The sequence below is a fragment of the Kwoniella dendrophila genome, chromosome 3 (genome assembly GCF_036810415.1).
Source record: "Kwoniella dendrophila CBS 6074 chromosome 3, complete sequence".
In the NCBI taxonomy this organism is placed as follows: Eukaryota; Fungi; Basidiomycota; class Tremellomycetes; order Tremellales; family Cryptococcaceae; genus Kwoniella; species Kwoniella dendrophila.
The window spans coordinates 2,207,828-2,224,488 of record NC_089478.1 but is presented as its reverse complement, the minus strand read 5'-3'; the positions used below and the strand labels follow the sequence as shown (position 1 = coordinate 2,224,488).

Below are 16,661 nucleotides of genomic sequence, written 5' to 3'. Positions count from 1 at the left end.
GTTTCAAAGCACTTACTGAATACTGATCGAATACTTAGTTGTTGTCAAATTAGCTACAATGCCTCGTAAATTACCATTACCTTTAGCGGTTGCACCTATAGATCAACTTCTTCCTCCATTACCACCATCACCTATAATACAATTACTTCGTAAAGATTGGAGATGGGCTTCAATATCACAATTCATATGGACTTTTTCAGATGCTTTTGGTCTTGTAGATTGGGATATTGAAGTAAGCATCTTTCTGCATCATCTCTTTACAAATTCATGCTGTCGATTCACATCTACCTATAACATCTCCGTTGTAACTTACCTGTGATAACCTATCCGTACTGTGTTTTCACTTCAAGCTAACATCACATACATTCATAGGCATTAGAAGCAGATTTTGATGGTGATGAAAAAGCTTTGATACCTACACTTATAGCGAAACTGTTATTCGCTTTAACGTATAACAGACAAATCAAGTGAGTTCCCTTCTTCCATCTATACTACCATACCCCCAAATTTACCTTGACTGACTTTTCACTACTACTAAACAGCCGAGATAATGCGTTTGATAGTCTGCGGAAAACACATGCCAAGCGGAAACCTGATCAGATATGCTTACTGGGTACGGAGGAAGAACCTATAGAATGGGGAACACTGGGTCTTAGTCAAAAGGTGAGTTGATCAACGAGCTTATCACTTCATCTTAGACTGATATTAAATGACTCATTTTATTTATCACCTTCATAGGTCCAAATACTGCATGAATTGTGTGAATGGCAATTAGAGGATCCCGCTAGGTTTAGAGGATTATTAAAGTCCGAGGAAGAGGCTGTAACATGGGTAAGCACTTTCAGCCTTAGCGGATACTTCTATGGAAAAGCTAATATACCTTGCATGCAGCGAGTAGAACCTGTTGGGTGGGATAAGGATGGTAACACGTATTGGTTGTTTGATGGTAAGTAATGGATCTACCTCGTATATGTTCTGCGATGTATTATTGACTATCAGTCATGTCCAGACAATCGACTATGGATTCAACGATTGCCTCCTCCACCACCTGCACCACCACGTCCAATCAAGAAAACATCACAAAAAGCCAAAAAAGCAGCTAAGAAATCACGTCCTTCTGGATCTTCTGCTCCAACGGCACCTTCAAGGCAATCACGAACAAAACGAGAATTTACACCTGAATTATCGCTCACACCACCTCCACCTGAACCTAAAGAAGAAGAAATATTAAGCGGATCAAGAAGAAGGAAATCAGTCAATTTCTATGGTAATCCTACGCCTACAATTCAAGCTTTAAAACGTGGTTCAACTTCAACTACACCTCTAACTCCTGCTGCTACTGTAAATGGTAGTTCGTCTAGACCAACTAGAAGTTCAATGAGAAATAATCCTAATTCAAATCAACATCAACAGATAGCGAATGAGAGTCCATCAAAAAGTAAAGATACACCTTCTAAACAGTTACCATTAGGAACAAGAGTTTCAAGAAGATTAAGAAATGTTGATGATGAATGGCAACAGGTCCCAGATGAATGGCTATCAGCAAAAACTCCTTCCAAAGCTCAAAATAGGAGAGGTAAAGCAAAAGGGAAAGGAAAAGAGAAAAAGAAAGAGTCAAGTTCAGATGATGAAAGTGAATTAAGTGAATTAACAGATGAAGAAGAACATGAAAGATTGGTTCTGGCCAGTGGAGCCAGAAGAATTAAAGATAATTCACCATTGATCGGACAGCCCATTAACGGAGGAGAAGAACTTATAGAAGAACCTGCCGTGGAGGATAATATCGCAGAAAACGCGGTAGTAGAAGAAGATAAGGCAGAAAACACGATAACAGAAGCCATGGATGTGGATGTCAAACCGCCGCAAGACGATAGCGAGGATTCAGCAGAAAATGTAGAGAAGGAGGGAGCCATTGATGATGTAAGCTATTTTCTTCATTCAAGCTGCTGTCGATTGTAGCTGGTTTAGTTGACTCGTCGTAGCAAACACAGCCGAATGGGGATGCAGAGCCCAATCCAGCCGCAAACACAGCTGATGATGCAGTACCTATTGACGCCAAGGCCGTTGCTCTTCAACCAGCGACACTTGAGACGAAAATGAGCGAAGTCGTCGAACAGCAGGATGAGCAAGATACCCAAGATGTACCTGAGGAGAAATCAAAAGAAGACGTCACTAAAGTCAATGGCACAGAAGCCGATATCGCCGAAAAGATTGCATCAGTCGAACAGCCCAAAGAAGATGAACAACGCAACCAGAACGAAATCGCTATAGAAGGCGAAACGAATGCTGATGATGTGATACAGGAAACCAAGGTTGAGAATATCAACGGTGATGTCGTTATGGGGGAACAGACTGAAGCCACTCCTACTGCGATAGAAGAGGTCAAAGCTGAAGTTGTAGAAAAGAAAAGCGATCTTATTTTAGCTTGGGAGAAAGATAGATCGCACATTCCATCTGACTTTATAGAATGGGAAGCTGTGAGTATCTCCTTTCCCAAACCAAATTTCAGGTACCCGCAAATACGTCGAACAACAGTCTACTTGGCTGATGCTGTGTATCTCTGTGTGTATTCTCGATGATAGGTCTGTGTCACTTTATTCGAATGGCGCACATTTCCTGAGCAATTCGCTAATTCGAAAGATCCTGATGAACAAGCTCTGTATGCTTTACTCACTGAAGAAGTTGGACCTACCATCATTAGTATATTAGTGGTGAGTTACCCAGACCCCAACACCCTGATGCTCTGTCAGACAATCCATCTCTAAGTCTGAAAGCCAAGATTGAATGTTCTTTATCTTTATAAATACTGATAAAACCTTTTCTCTTTCCGTCGTAGGCAAAAGAACAGGAAAGACTAAAACAAGAAGCTGTAAACAATCGAAAAAGATCTAGTAGAATAGCTACAAAAGAATTTGAACGTGAAGAAATAATCAAACGTGAAGCTGCAGAAAGAGAAATGGAAGAACGTATGGAAAAAATACGATCTGAAGAAATTCGAAAACAGAAAGAAGAAGAAGAAGCTTTAGCTATACAAAAAGCTAGAGAAGATAGATTAAAAGAAAGAGAAGAAAGAGCTCAAGCGAGAGAAGAAGCTTTATTGAAAAAATTGGAAGATGAGTTAAAAGAAAAAGAAAGAAAAGAAAGGAAAAGAGAAAAGAGAAAAAGAAGAAGAGAAGGTGAAGAGGTTTCTGATGATTCTGATGATGAACTTGCTGCTGCACAACAAAGTAGACAAAGATCATCAAAATCTATAAGTCATATGAATAACGATGATAACCAAGAAGACATAGACAATGCAAATAACGAAAGATGGGAATTGAATTGCGAAGTTTGTAAGAAAGTTGGTTGGAATATCGTAAGTCTCCATCTTGTACTTCGTTGGCGAGACAGAAGCAAGCTAATATCCCTTCTTGGACTAGGACGAAGACCTTGATCTTGTGTGTTGTGATGATTGTAGTAGATGGCAACATACTGAATGTCATGATCGATTAGATATAAGAGAAGGTAGAGGTAAACGAAATTGGGATCAAGTGGATTTCAAGGTAAGCTAAAATTGGTCAACATTCCAACTATAGTCGATCAAAAATAAGAAATTTATCTAATTGGATATCACTTTTCACTGTATAGTGTAAGGAATGTAGATTACGAGCAGCACGTAAAAGACAACGACATGAAAATCCAGCTCAACCTCAAACTCCAGCTCAAGGAGTAAATCAAATTAATGGACATTCATCACAAGTACCACAATCACCTTATCCTGTAGTTCCAGGTTCATCACCTTCAAATCGTGCTCAAGCGCCACTAGATCCTTCTAGACCACCTCCTCCACCTTTAGCACCTGGTCAATTCTATTTACCTTATCCTCATCCTCCAGCAAACGAAGAAAGACCTGCTGGATATGCTGTATATTATCCTCCTCCAGCTCAGCAACAGCAACAGTCACCTTCACGTGTAGTACAATCCGGATCAGGATATCAAGGTAGTCCACTTGGCCAAGTCCATCCACATCAGCAACAACGAGCAACGCTTGCCGGATACCCTGTTAATCCACAGGCTGTACATCAACAACATCAACAACATGTTTCCCCTTCACATCCGCAATGCCAACAGCGGATATCACCCTCACAACAAGCACCATTACAAAGGCCTGTTCAACCTCAACTTCAGGGACAATATCCTCATGTAAATCATCATGTCTCTCCACCACATAGCAGTCCCTCTCAACAGCAAGTATACATACAAAATGGGCATCAGGCTTCACCATCACGTACTGCTTATATACAAGGTCAACATACCACAACTTCTTCTCCACATGGCCATCCTACATATCTTCAACAAAATAGTATAACATCACCATCAGCTAGAGTACAACAGCAGTATTCGCAAATACCTGGAGTTGTCGGTCCTAGTCCAGCTACTACGTCTGCCAGAGTCATTCCTCAATCATCAGGTCAACAATATCAATCTCAACCAACATATCCTGTATTGAATGGGAATGGCAACCAATTAAATCAGAATAAACCAGGTATAGTGAATGTACTTCCTACGCCTGAACCTTCATTGGCTAATCGAGGACCATGAGGAGTGTGAGATAAAGAATGTATTGGGATTGTTCATACAATACATACAATACATTGTATATAGCATTACCAGAGAGACAGAGCAGATCTTATTAAAATCATAATATATTTTAAATGCATAAAAGGTATTCTGTATCTGGATATTGTGTTTTAATCCGTACGAAACTAAAACGGACATCCGTCATTCACTGATTCGAGTCGATAATTACACTTATTGGTTGGGATCATTCCCAATTCTTGATTCAATCGGTTAATGCATCTGAGATTATCGAATTTTGAAACTTTTGATAGGGGATTTGATTGCTATGAAAATACATCTTAAGCTTGTAGGGGAGTTAATATAGGTGCCTAAACATGTAGACGAGCGGGACGGAGATCCGATATTACGCAATTATTCTTATGGTGGTGAGAAAAAAAAAAACGCCAATCAAATTCAAAGATCTCGTTTTTTTCTTTTTTACTTCTCTTCCTTCATCTTGTAATCCTCATCTCTCACTTGAAAACTGTATATATATACAACTTTCATCATCATTACTTACTTCACTTTCGCTTCGTCTCTCAACACATTAACATTTAGCAGTAATTTGATTGCCTCACCATTATAACAAAACAAAAACTCTAGGTCAGTAAGCTCAAGAAACCAAATTAAAATGATGGTTTCTCCACTTCACTCTTTCACTATTCTTGAGGTCTCTTTGACCTCGAGTACTTCTCCTTTCCTTTTCTACCTACGATGAAATAATCCTGCTTTCAAACGACGATGTATGATCCAATAAAAAATATCTTATAAGTATAACGCAAATATCAACGAAAAACCAAAAACCAAGAAAACAAATTGCTAGTCTAAAGCTCTTTTTGGTTTATTGTTGTTACAATAAAGTGTGTGCACAAATAAAACAAAAATCACACATATCGTAATAAACAATAAACAAATAAACCAAAAAAGAGTCAATTTAGACAATCTATCCTGTTTCATTTATCAAATAATCTTCAACAGATATTGATAAACGCTTTATTTTCTTTTTCTTTTTTTCTTTTCTCTTTGTTTTCCTTTGGTTAGATTAATTTCTTTCCTTCCCCCTTTTCTTTTTTATCTCATCTACGTTTTAATCCTTTTTTTAAGACGGGGAGGATGGATAAGAATAAGGGGGAAAGAAGAAAGAGAATAACCGGGAAAAGACAAAAGAAGAAAAAGGAAAAAAAAAAAAAAAAAAAAAAGTGAATAAAATGAAATGTTAGATTTAAAAAAGCAACACGGGTGCCGAGATTTCCATCATAAAACGAAAGGAAATAAATTCTCGAGCTGAGATCATACCGTCGTTTAGCGGATCAGGATAATGCCTGCGTCGCTAGTTGCTTTTCAATTACAAGGTGGATGTACTTAGAGCTCACACATTTAATAGTCTTTGATTAAGGATGACAACGGATTGGCAATCTATGTAAGTTATTTGATTTCAAGTAAAAGATTATGTCTAGACCATTATGTGATTGGTTTTATCCTTTCTCTCGTTTTTCTCATTCTTTATCCTACTTGATGGAAATCATGATATACCGTCCTCGTTACCTAATTGTTAATTGTGTTTTTGGGATACTTATATCGTTTGATTTTACTTTATTACCTTCGTATATCCAGTCCCAACGCGTGCGATCATTTGAAATGGTACGAAAATAAAGGAAAACTCAAACTCAATTTGTAAGTTCTACAATCCTTATCAGTACAGTATTCCCATATTCCAGATTTACTGACCATACCTTTTTTCCAGCTTTTTGAGTATTGTCGCTATTGGAATGCTCTTGAACGGATGTACGTTATTGCACTACACCATGGATTACAGCTTTGGCTCGTAGATTAACATCTATTGTACAGATGATGGTTCCCTCATTTCCGGTCTTCAAGCTTCTGATGCTTGGCAAGCCGATCTCGGTTATCCAAATGGTGTAAAACTCGGTCTTTTAAATGCTTGTGGTTCCTTCTCTGGTGTTGCTGTTGGACCGATCATTACTTGGATTGATGATAATTTAGGTAGAAGATGGGGCATCCGATGTAAGTCATTCTTGGCACTTCGTTGGTTGTACTGTGGCTGACTTGTTAATGTTTTAATAGTTTACGGTGTTACAATTCTGGCTGGATCAATCATTGGTTGTATCGCTGGTGTTTCCGGTGCTAATGGTTATGCTTGTAAGTCCTGAATTTGGAAATCCAAAATAAAATATAACGGATAGGCTAATATACGCTCCGTAGTATTCTGCGTTGGAAGAGTTATCATCGGGTTCGGTCTTACTTCTTTCCTTATGACAAGTTTGGTAGTCGTTCAAGAGATCAGTCATCCAAGATCCAGATCCACCGTAGCTCATTCATGGGTAAGTCTGATTACTTCAGTAAGGGTGTGATACTATATTGCTATGTGCTTATCTTTCACTTTTTATAGAACTCATGGTATATCTTGGGTCTTTTCATTGAAGGATGGGTTGTTTTCGGCTGCGTTGGATACCTAACATCCTCTTGGTCATGGCGAATCCCTTATATCATCCAAGTTGTATTTGCACTATACATCTTAATCGCTGTTCAATTTGTACCCGAAACACCTAGATGGTTATTCGCTCATGGAAAAGAAGAAGAAGCATTTGATTTCATGGTTGAATATCATGGTAATGGTAATCGAGAAGATCCTTTGGTACTATTCGAGTTTGAAGAAATGAAAGCTGCTATTTTGAAAGAAAAAGAAGCTAAAGGTGAAAAATGGTCAACAATCCTGAAAAACCGATCCAACTTACATAGATTAGGTTTGGCTTGTTTGATGCCTTGTTTATTCAACATGTCTGGTGCTTCAATCTTATACACATATTATACAATCGTGTTTGATCAAGTAGGTATAACCAATCCAACTACTCAAACTGGTATCGCAGCTGGATTGAACGGTTTTACTTGGATCTGTCAAATTGCTGCTGTATATACCGGTAGATTTGTTGGAAGAAGGAAAATCGTTCTTTGGACTTGGCCTTTCCTACTTCTTTGTTTAGTCGGTCTTTGTGCTTCTGGGTAAGTTCACAAATGTTGTCCTCAATATCGTTGTCTGCTACAGGAAGCTAATGGTTATGTCTCGAATAGTGGTGTTTACGCAAATACCGGAGAGACCAATACACACGCTGGTATAGCAACAGTATCATTAGTTTGGATTTTCCAAGGCTTTTTCAATTTCGCTTGTCCAGTCATTTATTCATATGCTTCAGAGATTCAAACTTTCTCGATGAGGTCAAAAGGAATGTTAGTCTGGAATACTGTATATCAATTACAAGGCGCTTATGTTTCTTGGGTTGACGCTATTGCTTTGGAAGCTATTGGTGAGTTCTCCAGTCTACGCATCCTGTTGTTTGCCAAGGAATACATACTTACGGGAATAACTATAGGCTACAAATATTATATCGTCTATATGCCTTTAGTCATCATTGAATTTGTTTTAGTTTACTTCTGTAAGTCGCTTTTCATGAGATTGCTAGTATCGACTCAACGACTCACGATTCATTCTTTAACCCAATAGTCATGGTTGAAACCAAAGGATATACCCTCGAAGAAATCGCTTTAGCCTTTGATGGAGGATCTAAGATCTCTTTAGCTCAATCCGATATCTTACCTTCTGTTGAACATGCTCAAAGAACTGCTAGTCAAGAAGAAGAGAGATCAAGAGACGTTGATTACAAGAGTGCTGCAGCAGAGCGAAAGTAAATGGGTCTCGTGTGAGGCGAGAACATGAGGAGAGTATGTTAGCATAGCTTACGCGTATGCAGCTGGAGGAAGAGGTCTGGAGATCATAGAAGATGGAAGATAAATTGGGAGAGTTGACGTCTGCCGAACGCAAGGAGAAACGGGTTTGATGGAGAGAAAAGAACGAAAACAAGGGAAATCAATAAAATATAAAATACCAAAAAATGCATCCCCTTCTTACACCCTATTCCATGGCTGCTCACACTTATGCCAAGATCTACTTCATGATCCTCGATAAGAGCATTGTTCAGGTTTGGGTTCTCAATGCAATACATCAGACCTTGATAGCTAAACCTCTAAGTCTAACATACATAACCTGCCAACCTTCTTCTCCCTTTTGCATCTCAGTATCACTTTTAACACCTATACCAGGAGTTACATTTGACCAATAATTATCAGGTCTACAGATTTCAACTACTTGATCCAAAATTTCATTTGCGATATCATCAGATACAGTAGATAAGAATGAATTTCTAGCAAAAGTTTCTAACCATCCTTTTAAATTTGTTGGTAAGGCTGTTGGACGAGGTACTAAAGCAATTGAATCTGTTTTGAATCCATTTGATCGTAAGAGCTATTTCCAGGAATGGCAAATAAATTTATACGTTAGCTTCCCTCTTGAAGATGATGTGGAATTTCAATATCGACGTTGATAAGGTTTGACAACTTACCTTTTCATATTGTTTATCAGTTGGGAAATACCAAGGATCCAAAGGAACTGGATCGATATTTTTTGATTTTAAAACTTGATGTAAAGCTGCTCTAACACCGACACTGATTATATATTTAAAATTTGTAAGTTAAGTTAAGATATAAAAAAAATTCGTACATTGATAAAGTATTAAAATTTTGAAATGTAAAACTTACCAATTACCAAATCCACCAAATTCAAAAGAAAATTTACCATTAGGTTTTAATAACCAGTTAACTAATTTAATTACATTTTCAGGTGATGATTTACACCAATGTAATGTAGCTGAAGTAAATACTTTATCAAATTTACCTTTTAATTCTGGGTTTTTGGTTATGAATGTTTCGTAATCTTGTATATCAGCTTGAATGTATGTAATTGATTTTGGTGAGTTTTTCCGAGCGGATTCAAGCTATATATCCAATGATAATTCATAGTATAGTAGTACATTTTGAGTATCAATCAGTATACTGTATCTCTGAATGTAATAAACACTACTGATAAGTGAAAAAGCTAAACAAACTTACCATAGTTTCATTACTATCCACTCCAATCACTTCACCACCACCACCATCACCAACTAAATCTTTAATTTGAATTGTTAATTCACCTGTACCACAACCTAAATCAATTATCTTCTCATTGGGCTTAGCGTCAAGTAGACTTAAAACGGGTGAAGAATTAGCTGCTGAATAAACGAATGATGCGTTTGTTTGATATTTTGCTGGATTGTGATTAGTTAAATTTGATGCGTATGATGACATCTTAGATATGGTCAATTATGTAAATCTTTGACAGAGTTCAAGGAGAGAGTCTGTTTGTTGGTGGATTGAAAGGTAAGATGGTCTGAGAGTAAAGCTAAATAGCCAACAAGAATGAGCCTATTTATACCTTTACAGAACAGTCACTGAGTTGAGTAAATTTGCAAGAATTCTCTATCACAATGGAACGACTCACAGTACTGTAAGGAATCCCTAGGGGAATGTATAAGACTGAGTCGTTCTGCTAATCAACGAATCTGTATTCTTGTTATATCTATCAGCAATTGTGGTGTAACCACTCTGTCAACAACATTTTATTATGGTTATCTATGAGAATGGTTCACCTCCACTCAACGTTTCCAGCATTGATCGGCCGATTTACCCGATACCCCATTTTAGGCCGAAATACACCTTATCAGTATCTCATGACGTGTCATAAACAGTGATACTAACTGTAAGTGAGTGATACCATCAAAGGGCGGGGGTCTCCACAAGAGTTGGTCCGGAAGGAATGTGATTGCTCGAGCCGGTAAGGTTACATCTCATTGTGAGAGAATAGGGAGCTAACTTGAGTATATTGAAGCTCTCAATATATATAGTTGATATACTATTAACGACCATTTATTGAACGACCATATCCACTCATACAATTAGAGTAAAGATGACTTCTCTCGCTTCATGCATTTTCTGTAAGATCGTAAAGGGTAAGTTTTTTAAATTGGGTTCATAAGTGAATTTACCCAAATTTATTGATTGATATTGAATACTAACATCAATTACTATTTCATAGGTGAAATCCCTTCGCAAGTATCTATCTCTTTTTTCCTTTAACACAGCTTATGAATATATAACCAGATCTAACATAAAATGAACGGTGTGGGGCGTGTGTGCGATGGTGAATTAACGATGTAGAATGAAATTACTTGAAACTGAAACTGTATTCGCTTTTATGGATATTGGACCTATTGCAAGAGGACATTGTTTAGTTATTCCTAAGCGTGAGTTGAGTATTCTCTTTGGCTCTGATGCTCTATATGAATATATATATATATACATTCTTCGCCAATATACGATTCTGACTGATGTTTTAAACAATAGATCACGCTGCTAAATTAACTGATTTACCTGATGATCAAACTAAAGATATCATTCCAACTTTAAGTAAACTTGCTGCTGCTAGTGTGAGTAAAAAATCCATATCATCGAGGGGAACCTTGCTGTACCATGTGACTTGGTTATCCTTCTGAAAGCTTGGATAGGTTAAAAGAGGTATTCTGCTAAATAAGTGTTGACCTTTCATGATTACATGTTTTGTTAAACAGGGAGCTGAAAATTATAATATCCTTCAAGTAAGTCCAATCTAAGCTTTCATTTACCCTACCGAAAGTAAATAGCGTGGGAAGATGAGACAATATATACATTTCTTTAAAAAGGTAATCTAATTTTTACCTAAAACTTTTGCCCAAAAACAGAACAACGGTAGACCAGCTCATCAAGTAGTTGATCACGTACATTTCCATATGATACCTAAATATGCTGAAAAAGGTGATGAAGAAGGTTTAGTCATTGGTTGGCCAAGTGAGTCTTTTTCTTTATCCTTCTCCCTCCTTGACCTTGTCATTTCTTCTATGAATTGAACACGATTGCTTTGCCTGCTTGTGGACTAAGTGAAAACTAATCACTAATACAAATTTTCTCATGATTTTTTAAATCTTTATTGAAAATTTCATTAAATTAGCTCAAAAAGATGTAAGTCCTTTTACTTCTTAATTTGAAATTTCTGACTTTCTTGATGAAATTCATGACAATTTAAAATCGATATATAATGTAACGTATAATTAATAAAATTTCCATTTATTTAATTTTATTTAGCTTTCAAAAGATGAAATCACAAAGATTTTCGAACAAATGAAATCAAAATTGTAAATGTAAGAAGGAATAAACGGAACAAAATATGGTGTACATTGTTGAAATGAAATATAAGTGGGTTTATGATGGAGATGATGAATATGGTGAATGAACATTAAATGAATGTATGTATGGAGTATGCGAAGTAAAAAAGTGTAAAAGATCTAGAATCTTCATACAGTCTACCAGACAAACATTCCTTATGCACTGAACGATACAGTCTTGTTCCATTCAATTTGCTTTTACTAAAACACATGACGTATTCATCGGTATATAAGAATTAACAGCTTGAACAATCCACGGTACAATCCCTATAATAGCTAAAAAGCTTTTTACAATTCCCACAGAATATAAAGGCTTTTACAAAACCTACAAAAACCTGACACCTTACATATGATAACGTCTACATATGCTCTACCTAATTAAGTATCCGAGTACAATTCGTTACGTGTCCGCTTTTATGCTCTCTCCGGTTTCATCATCTACAGATAGATGTCTTGATTTAAAGTTTTGATCTAGCGTCAGTTCCTGCACCATCACCTTCTTTCTCGGGATTTTCAGCTTCTTGATAAGCTATTTCAATTTCTTTGTTGAATTTCTTTGCAGCAATGTTACTATCCAATTTGAGATTTAATGGTTATTAGCTAATGGTCAAATCGTTGTGCACAGGTTGGAGGATGAGTACAAAGGACACCATGAAAGAGGTGTATCACAAGTCAAAAGCTAAACATCTGTTGACTTACCGCTTAATCTTGAATGTGGGTGTCATGATATCTTCACCAAAGGGTTCAAGAGTTAGATGAATACCTTTGATCATTTCGAATCTGTCATAACAATAGAATGACAATTCCAATCAGCATTATCAAACATATATCAAGTTTGTCATAATATCCTGCTGCGTATTAGCGTAATGGGGCAGGATACCTTGAGAATTCGACTTACCCATTCAATTTATTTTCTTTAGCTTTCCTAGCTAATCTCTTCAAGATGGCTTTTCTGATTCTTTTGTCTTTAATTGCTTCCTCCAAGGCATTCAAATCTTCAGGTTTTAATGATTTGCCTAATAGATTATGAATTAAAGGTGCGATTTGAATTGGATCAAGTACTGCTATGGCAACTAAATTTGACCTTGTTGAATCTCCATGTACCAATAATGAAGAAAACAGTGGATCGAGTGCATACAATGATTCAAGTTTTTCCAGCGCCACGTATTCACTAAAAATATAACACGATAACAACAATAAGCACGAGCACGATGTTGCATATCTGAGAATGGGCTCTCTTAGAACACGTTTCAAACTCACCCTTGACTGAGCTTGACAACATTCTTAACTCGATCCACTATCTTCAAATGACCTTGGGGTGTAATTTCACCAATACTATAGTTTAATTAGCTCATGAATCCCCCTGGTCTACGACATGTTGAGGAAGACGGAAAGCGAGACTACTCACTCTCCGGTACGGAACCAGCCGTCTTTATCTATACTTTCCTCCGTGGCTTTGGGGTTATGGAGATAACCTGGAGTAATGTTGTAACCTTTGAGACAGATTCTACAGGTGAAGAAACGTCAATCGAGGTCAAACCTAAAACAAGCACAACGATCACTTACTCTCCCCTAGGATTTGGATGATCATTGTGCGTATACTACATTTAAGGGTTCCCGGTAGATCGTCAGCGATCAATACACTTGTATGTATGCTCTTGAATGACTTACACCCATCTCGGCATGGTCAATGAGTTTGAGATCGTTGCATGTCTGTAAGAAACCAACGGTACCAACTGCCTTGATATCATGACCGATACTGAACATATGAAATGTCAGCTGACCATCTCTACCATTGAGAAGCAAAGCTCACTTACCCTTTAGAACAAGTTCCAATTGTCTTAAAAAACCAATATCAGCTTCCCCGACTTTATTTGCGATGCCTAAAACACCGCCATCATTGACTTACTTCAGTGAGACCGTACTATCGATATAAATCGCCAATATCAGCTTAGACTTTATACACGACGAGGATAAGTGAAACTTACACCTTGAATCACTTCACAACTGAAACATATCTTCAGCATTTCATGAACATCGGGAGTGAGGGGTGCGGCACCTGAAGTGCATGCAACCAATTTACCACCGAGTAGACCTTTGATCTGGTGCAGATATTGGCGATCAGCGTCAGATATTTGGAATATAACGATTGCTGACAATTATGGTCAAAACAATATGGTAGTAGATACTAACTTTTCTGAAAACCAAAGCATCCCATACTGGATGGGTAACACTTCCCGTTTCTCTCCAGTTGGCTAATTTAGCATCTACAGCTTTTCGTAAAAGAGCTCCTTTCAGACCTCCAGCATCCATTTGAGTCTTGACCGCCGAATGAATTCTATGAAAATGAAATATCAGCTCAACGCATTTGGTGGGACGGTCCCGTGTGGAAACACAACTCAACCCACCTATTCCAAACCCTTGGTACACCAGCCATAAACTTAGGTTGAATGATTTGAGCGTCTTCCAATAATTTAGTTACATCTCCAGTTGTAAACGCGATGGTACCATCTCCATAAATCACTACTAATTGAAGGAATCGCTGTAAACATCGAAAGAAATCCCGTCAGCATTATACCGAAAAATGATACATCGCACTATGTCCGAGGCCGAACACATACCTCAAAGCTGTAAGCAGACAGGGTCAGCTCATGAACGTAACGTCAACAATTTTAGGGGAAAGACTTACATGTGACTCAAAGGAAGATAGGAAATATATCTCCATTCACTACCATCATTGAGCTGAACATTTATGCCCATGACATTGGATCGAACAGCATATGTCATATTCTTGTTGGTAAGAACGACACCCTTTGGGTCACCTAAGGTAGCATCAGATTTCGGTTATCAAACGGTGCACAACCTTTTCAACAAATGATTTGGTTCCACTTAGGGCGCGAAGACGACTTACCGGTAGTTCCACTAGTATAACTAATAGTAACGACTCTTTCTCTATCTAATTCTAATTCACCTTGAACACCTTTCACTGGTCCAGGTTCAACATAAACACCATCTGTTGAACCATATTTTTCAAGATCATCCATGTTAAGTAATTCAATTCCTAAACTTGATGCCCATTGAGAAAGTAAATTATGTTCTGATCGTGAAAGAGTATCCATTGATACGATGACTTTGAGTGATGAACATTTGGGAGCGATTTTAAGTAAAGATGGTAGATGGTTTGAAGATGCAAAGATTATTGATAATGGACAGTGATTTGTTCTGAATTTGGAAATGAAACAAATTAGCATTTTCCACGACCAACATCTTCGCTTCTCCATATATCTGATCGATATCAAAATATAGGTCGATTCGGACTTACATATATTGAGCAACATCCGGACCTAAGGTTTCATACAAACTAACACCTACTAAACCATAAGCTTGACAAGCCAAATCAACAACTTGCCATTCTTCTCTATTTTTTGACCAAATACCAACTGCCCAACCTCTTCTTGAACCACCTTTTAATCTGTTGTTATTACCAAATTTGGGTACACCTGGATGTGTGATTTCAGGTGGATTAACTTGTCCTTCTTTCAAGTTAACATTAGATGAAGTTAATCTACCTTGCTTTTCTAATGATAATAAAGCTGAACCTAAATTCGATCTTCTACTTGCAACTGTCTCATATGATGTAGGTACTAAAGTTTTCGAATAGACAGGTTCTTGAATTGCCGAATCAGATTGTGGTGCAGCTGGCGTGGAAGGTAATAATGCTCTTTTGAGGAATATGGGTCTTTGTGGGTATCTTGCGACGGCTACATGTATTATGGGAGTTAATATTGTTTCCATTGCGTGGTAATGTATGAAGTTATAGGATATCGCTTACTTTGTTCAAATAACTCAAATAGGGTAGTTGGTTCTCCGGGTAAATTCTCCCACCATTGTTTATCCCAAATAGCTATCGTGAATACAATATCAACATTTTGGGTTTGGTTTCATATAATGATGCTCGGTTGAAAAGCTTACCATTTTGATAGACATCTATATTGAATTAGGAGAATGTCAAACTTGTCCCTCTCCCAATCCAGTGAACAAATACGACTTACTACTTTGTCCTTCACTTGCTGTTCCAGTGAGCGGCTATGATATTATATTATCAGTGAAGTGCTTTACGTATCTTGGGAATCAGCAATTAGGCAAGGAGAACAACCTCACCACACTCAATCTATCCAAGTTCAGATTATCTGGATATGGTTGTAATCCCACCATTGTGGTTTATCGATATACAATCTTGATGAAAATGTAAAGTAGGGTTGAAGCAAGCAAATGAACGCAGATCAATCACTTTATTGAGTAGTGTAGGTGATTTCCAAAATTTGTCTTGAGATTGCAATGGCAACGTTTACTAGCGTTGACGTTGTTCCTAGGATGATCAGGAGCGGGTCAAAGCAAAACGAGTTGATCGAAAGGATGTGTAGGTGGGGGCGAATAAAGGGCTGTAAAACACGACTACTGTATTGTGATTTCAATATTGCTGATTTCCAGTCAACGTTGTATGACTGTCAATGATCAATGCTGTTTATGATAATGTCAATGAGTTGAATGTAATTGTTTGTACTTTGTATGCAAATTGGCTACGCTCCTTCAATTTGGGTGATACGAACCATAATAGCAGGTGACAGCGTTCCAACTGTCATTGTTCAATTCAAATTCCCGTTATTTCTGGAGAATTGACTTTTTTCACCTTGTTTTGCTGTTTTAGCTCTGCTCTTTACTTTATGAGTACCGGCTAAGATTAACCGACTAATCTCCCCTCCCCCCTCGGTCATTGACCTGTTGATGTATGCTAAGATTTACCCCTTGTAGTAAGTTTTGGGAACTGAATGACGTTAAATACGTCAACTTCGATAGTCTAGTACTAGTACTACTAGCTAATAACAATGTCATGAAAGCTCAAGACGGGATTTG

The 16,661-nt window shown here is 37.6% G+C and overlaps 5 protein-coding genes across 5 annotated transcripts; 3 read left to right on the top strand and 2 right to left on the bottom strand.

Moving 5' to 3' along the window:
- Nucleotides 1-58: 58 nt before the first annotated feature.
- On the top strand, nt 59-4,581 carry L201_003102 (uncharacterized protein; the record flags this gene model as incomplete). The annotated part of the gene is made up of 11 exons (XM_066218863.1): nt 59-232; nt 373-467; nt 543-663; nt 739-831; nt 892-946; nt 1,010-1,920; nt 1,992-2,477; nt 2,583-2,711; nt 2,837-3,355; nt 3,420-3,542; nt 3,628-4,581. The coding sequence occupies 11 exons, from the start codon at nt 59-61 to the stop codon at nt 4,579-4,581; spliced, it is 3,660 nt and encodes a 1,219-aa protein (XP_066074960.1).
- A 1,415-nt stretch (nt 4,582-5,996) lies between these two features.
- Nucleotides 5,997-8,304, top strand: L201_003101 (uncharacterized protein; the record flags this gene model as incomplete). The annotated part of the gene is made up of 10 exons (XM_066218862.1): nt 5,997-6,019; nt 6,214-6,273; nt 6,344-6,384; nt 6,448-6,624; nt 6,685-6,759; nt 6,823-6,941; nt 7,010-7,620; nt 7,690-7,922; nt 7,989-8,051; nt 8,120-8,304. The coding sequence occupies 10 exons, from the start codon at nt 5,997-5,999 to the stop codon at nt 8,302-8,304; spliced, it is 1,587 nt and encodes a 528-aa protein (XP_066074959.1).
- Nucleotides 8,305-8,617: 313 nt separating this feature from the next.
- Nucleotides 8,618-9,798, bottom strand: L201_003100 (uncharacterized protein; the record flags this gene model as incomplete). The annotated part of the gene is made up of 4 exons (XM_066218861.1): nt 8,618-8,917; nt 9,015-9,117; nt 9,211-9,446; nt 9,562-9,798. The coding sequence occupies 4 exons, from the start codon at nt 9,796-9,798 to the stop codon at nt 8,618-8,620; spliced, it is 876 nt and encodes a 291-aa protein (XP_066074958.1).
- Nucleotides 9,799-10,708: 910 nt separating this feature from the next.
- On the top strand, nt 10,709-11,721 carry L201_003099 (uncharacterized protein; the record flags this gene model as incomplete). Its single annotated transcript, XM_066218860.1, has 6 exons — nt 10,709-10,793; nt 10,894-10,976; nt 11,118-11,144; nt 11,268-11,373; nt 11,534-11,544; nt 11,668-11,721. 6 exons carry the CDS (start codon nt 10,709-10,711, stop codon nt 11,719-11,721), a joined length of 366 nt encoding a protein of 121 aa, XP_066074957.1.
- A 484-nt stretch (nt 11,722-12,205) lies between these two features.
- On the bottom strand, nt 12,206-15,962 carry L201_003098 (uncharacterized protein; the record flags this gene model as incomplete). The annotated part of the gene is made up of 20 exons (XM_066218859.1): nt 12,206-12,317; nt 12,447-12,527; nt 12,646-12,918; nt 13,008-13,082; nt 13,156-13,254; nt 13,314-13,348; nt 13,419-13,506; nt 13,565-13,587; nt 13,657-13,671; nt 13,736-13,849; nt 13,941-14,085; nt 14,156-14,289; nt 14,369-14,375; nt 14,437-14,569; nt 14,659-14,969; nt 15,070-15,508; nt 15,580-15,651; nt 15,720-15,734; nt 15,800-15,833; nt 15,909-15,962. The coding sequence occupies 20 exons, from the start codon at nt 15,960-15,962 to the stop codon at nt 12,206-12,208; spliced, it is 2,259 nt and encodes a 752-aa protein (XP_066074956.1).
- Nucleotides 15,963-16,661: the final 699 nt, after the last annotated feature.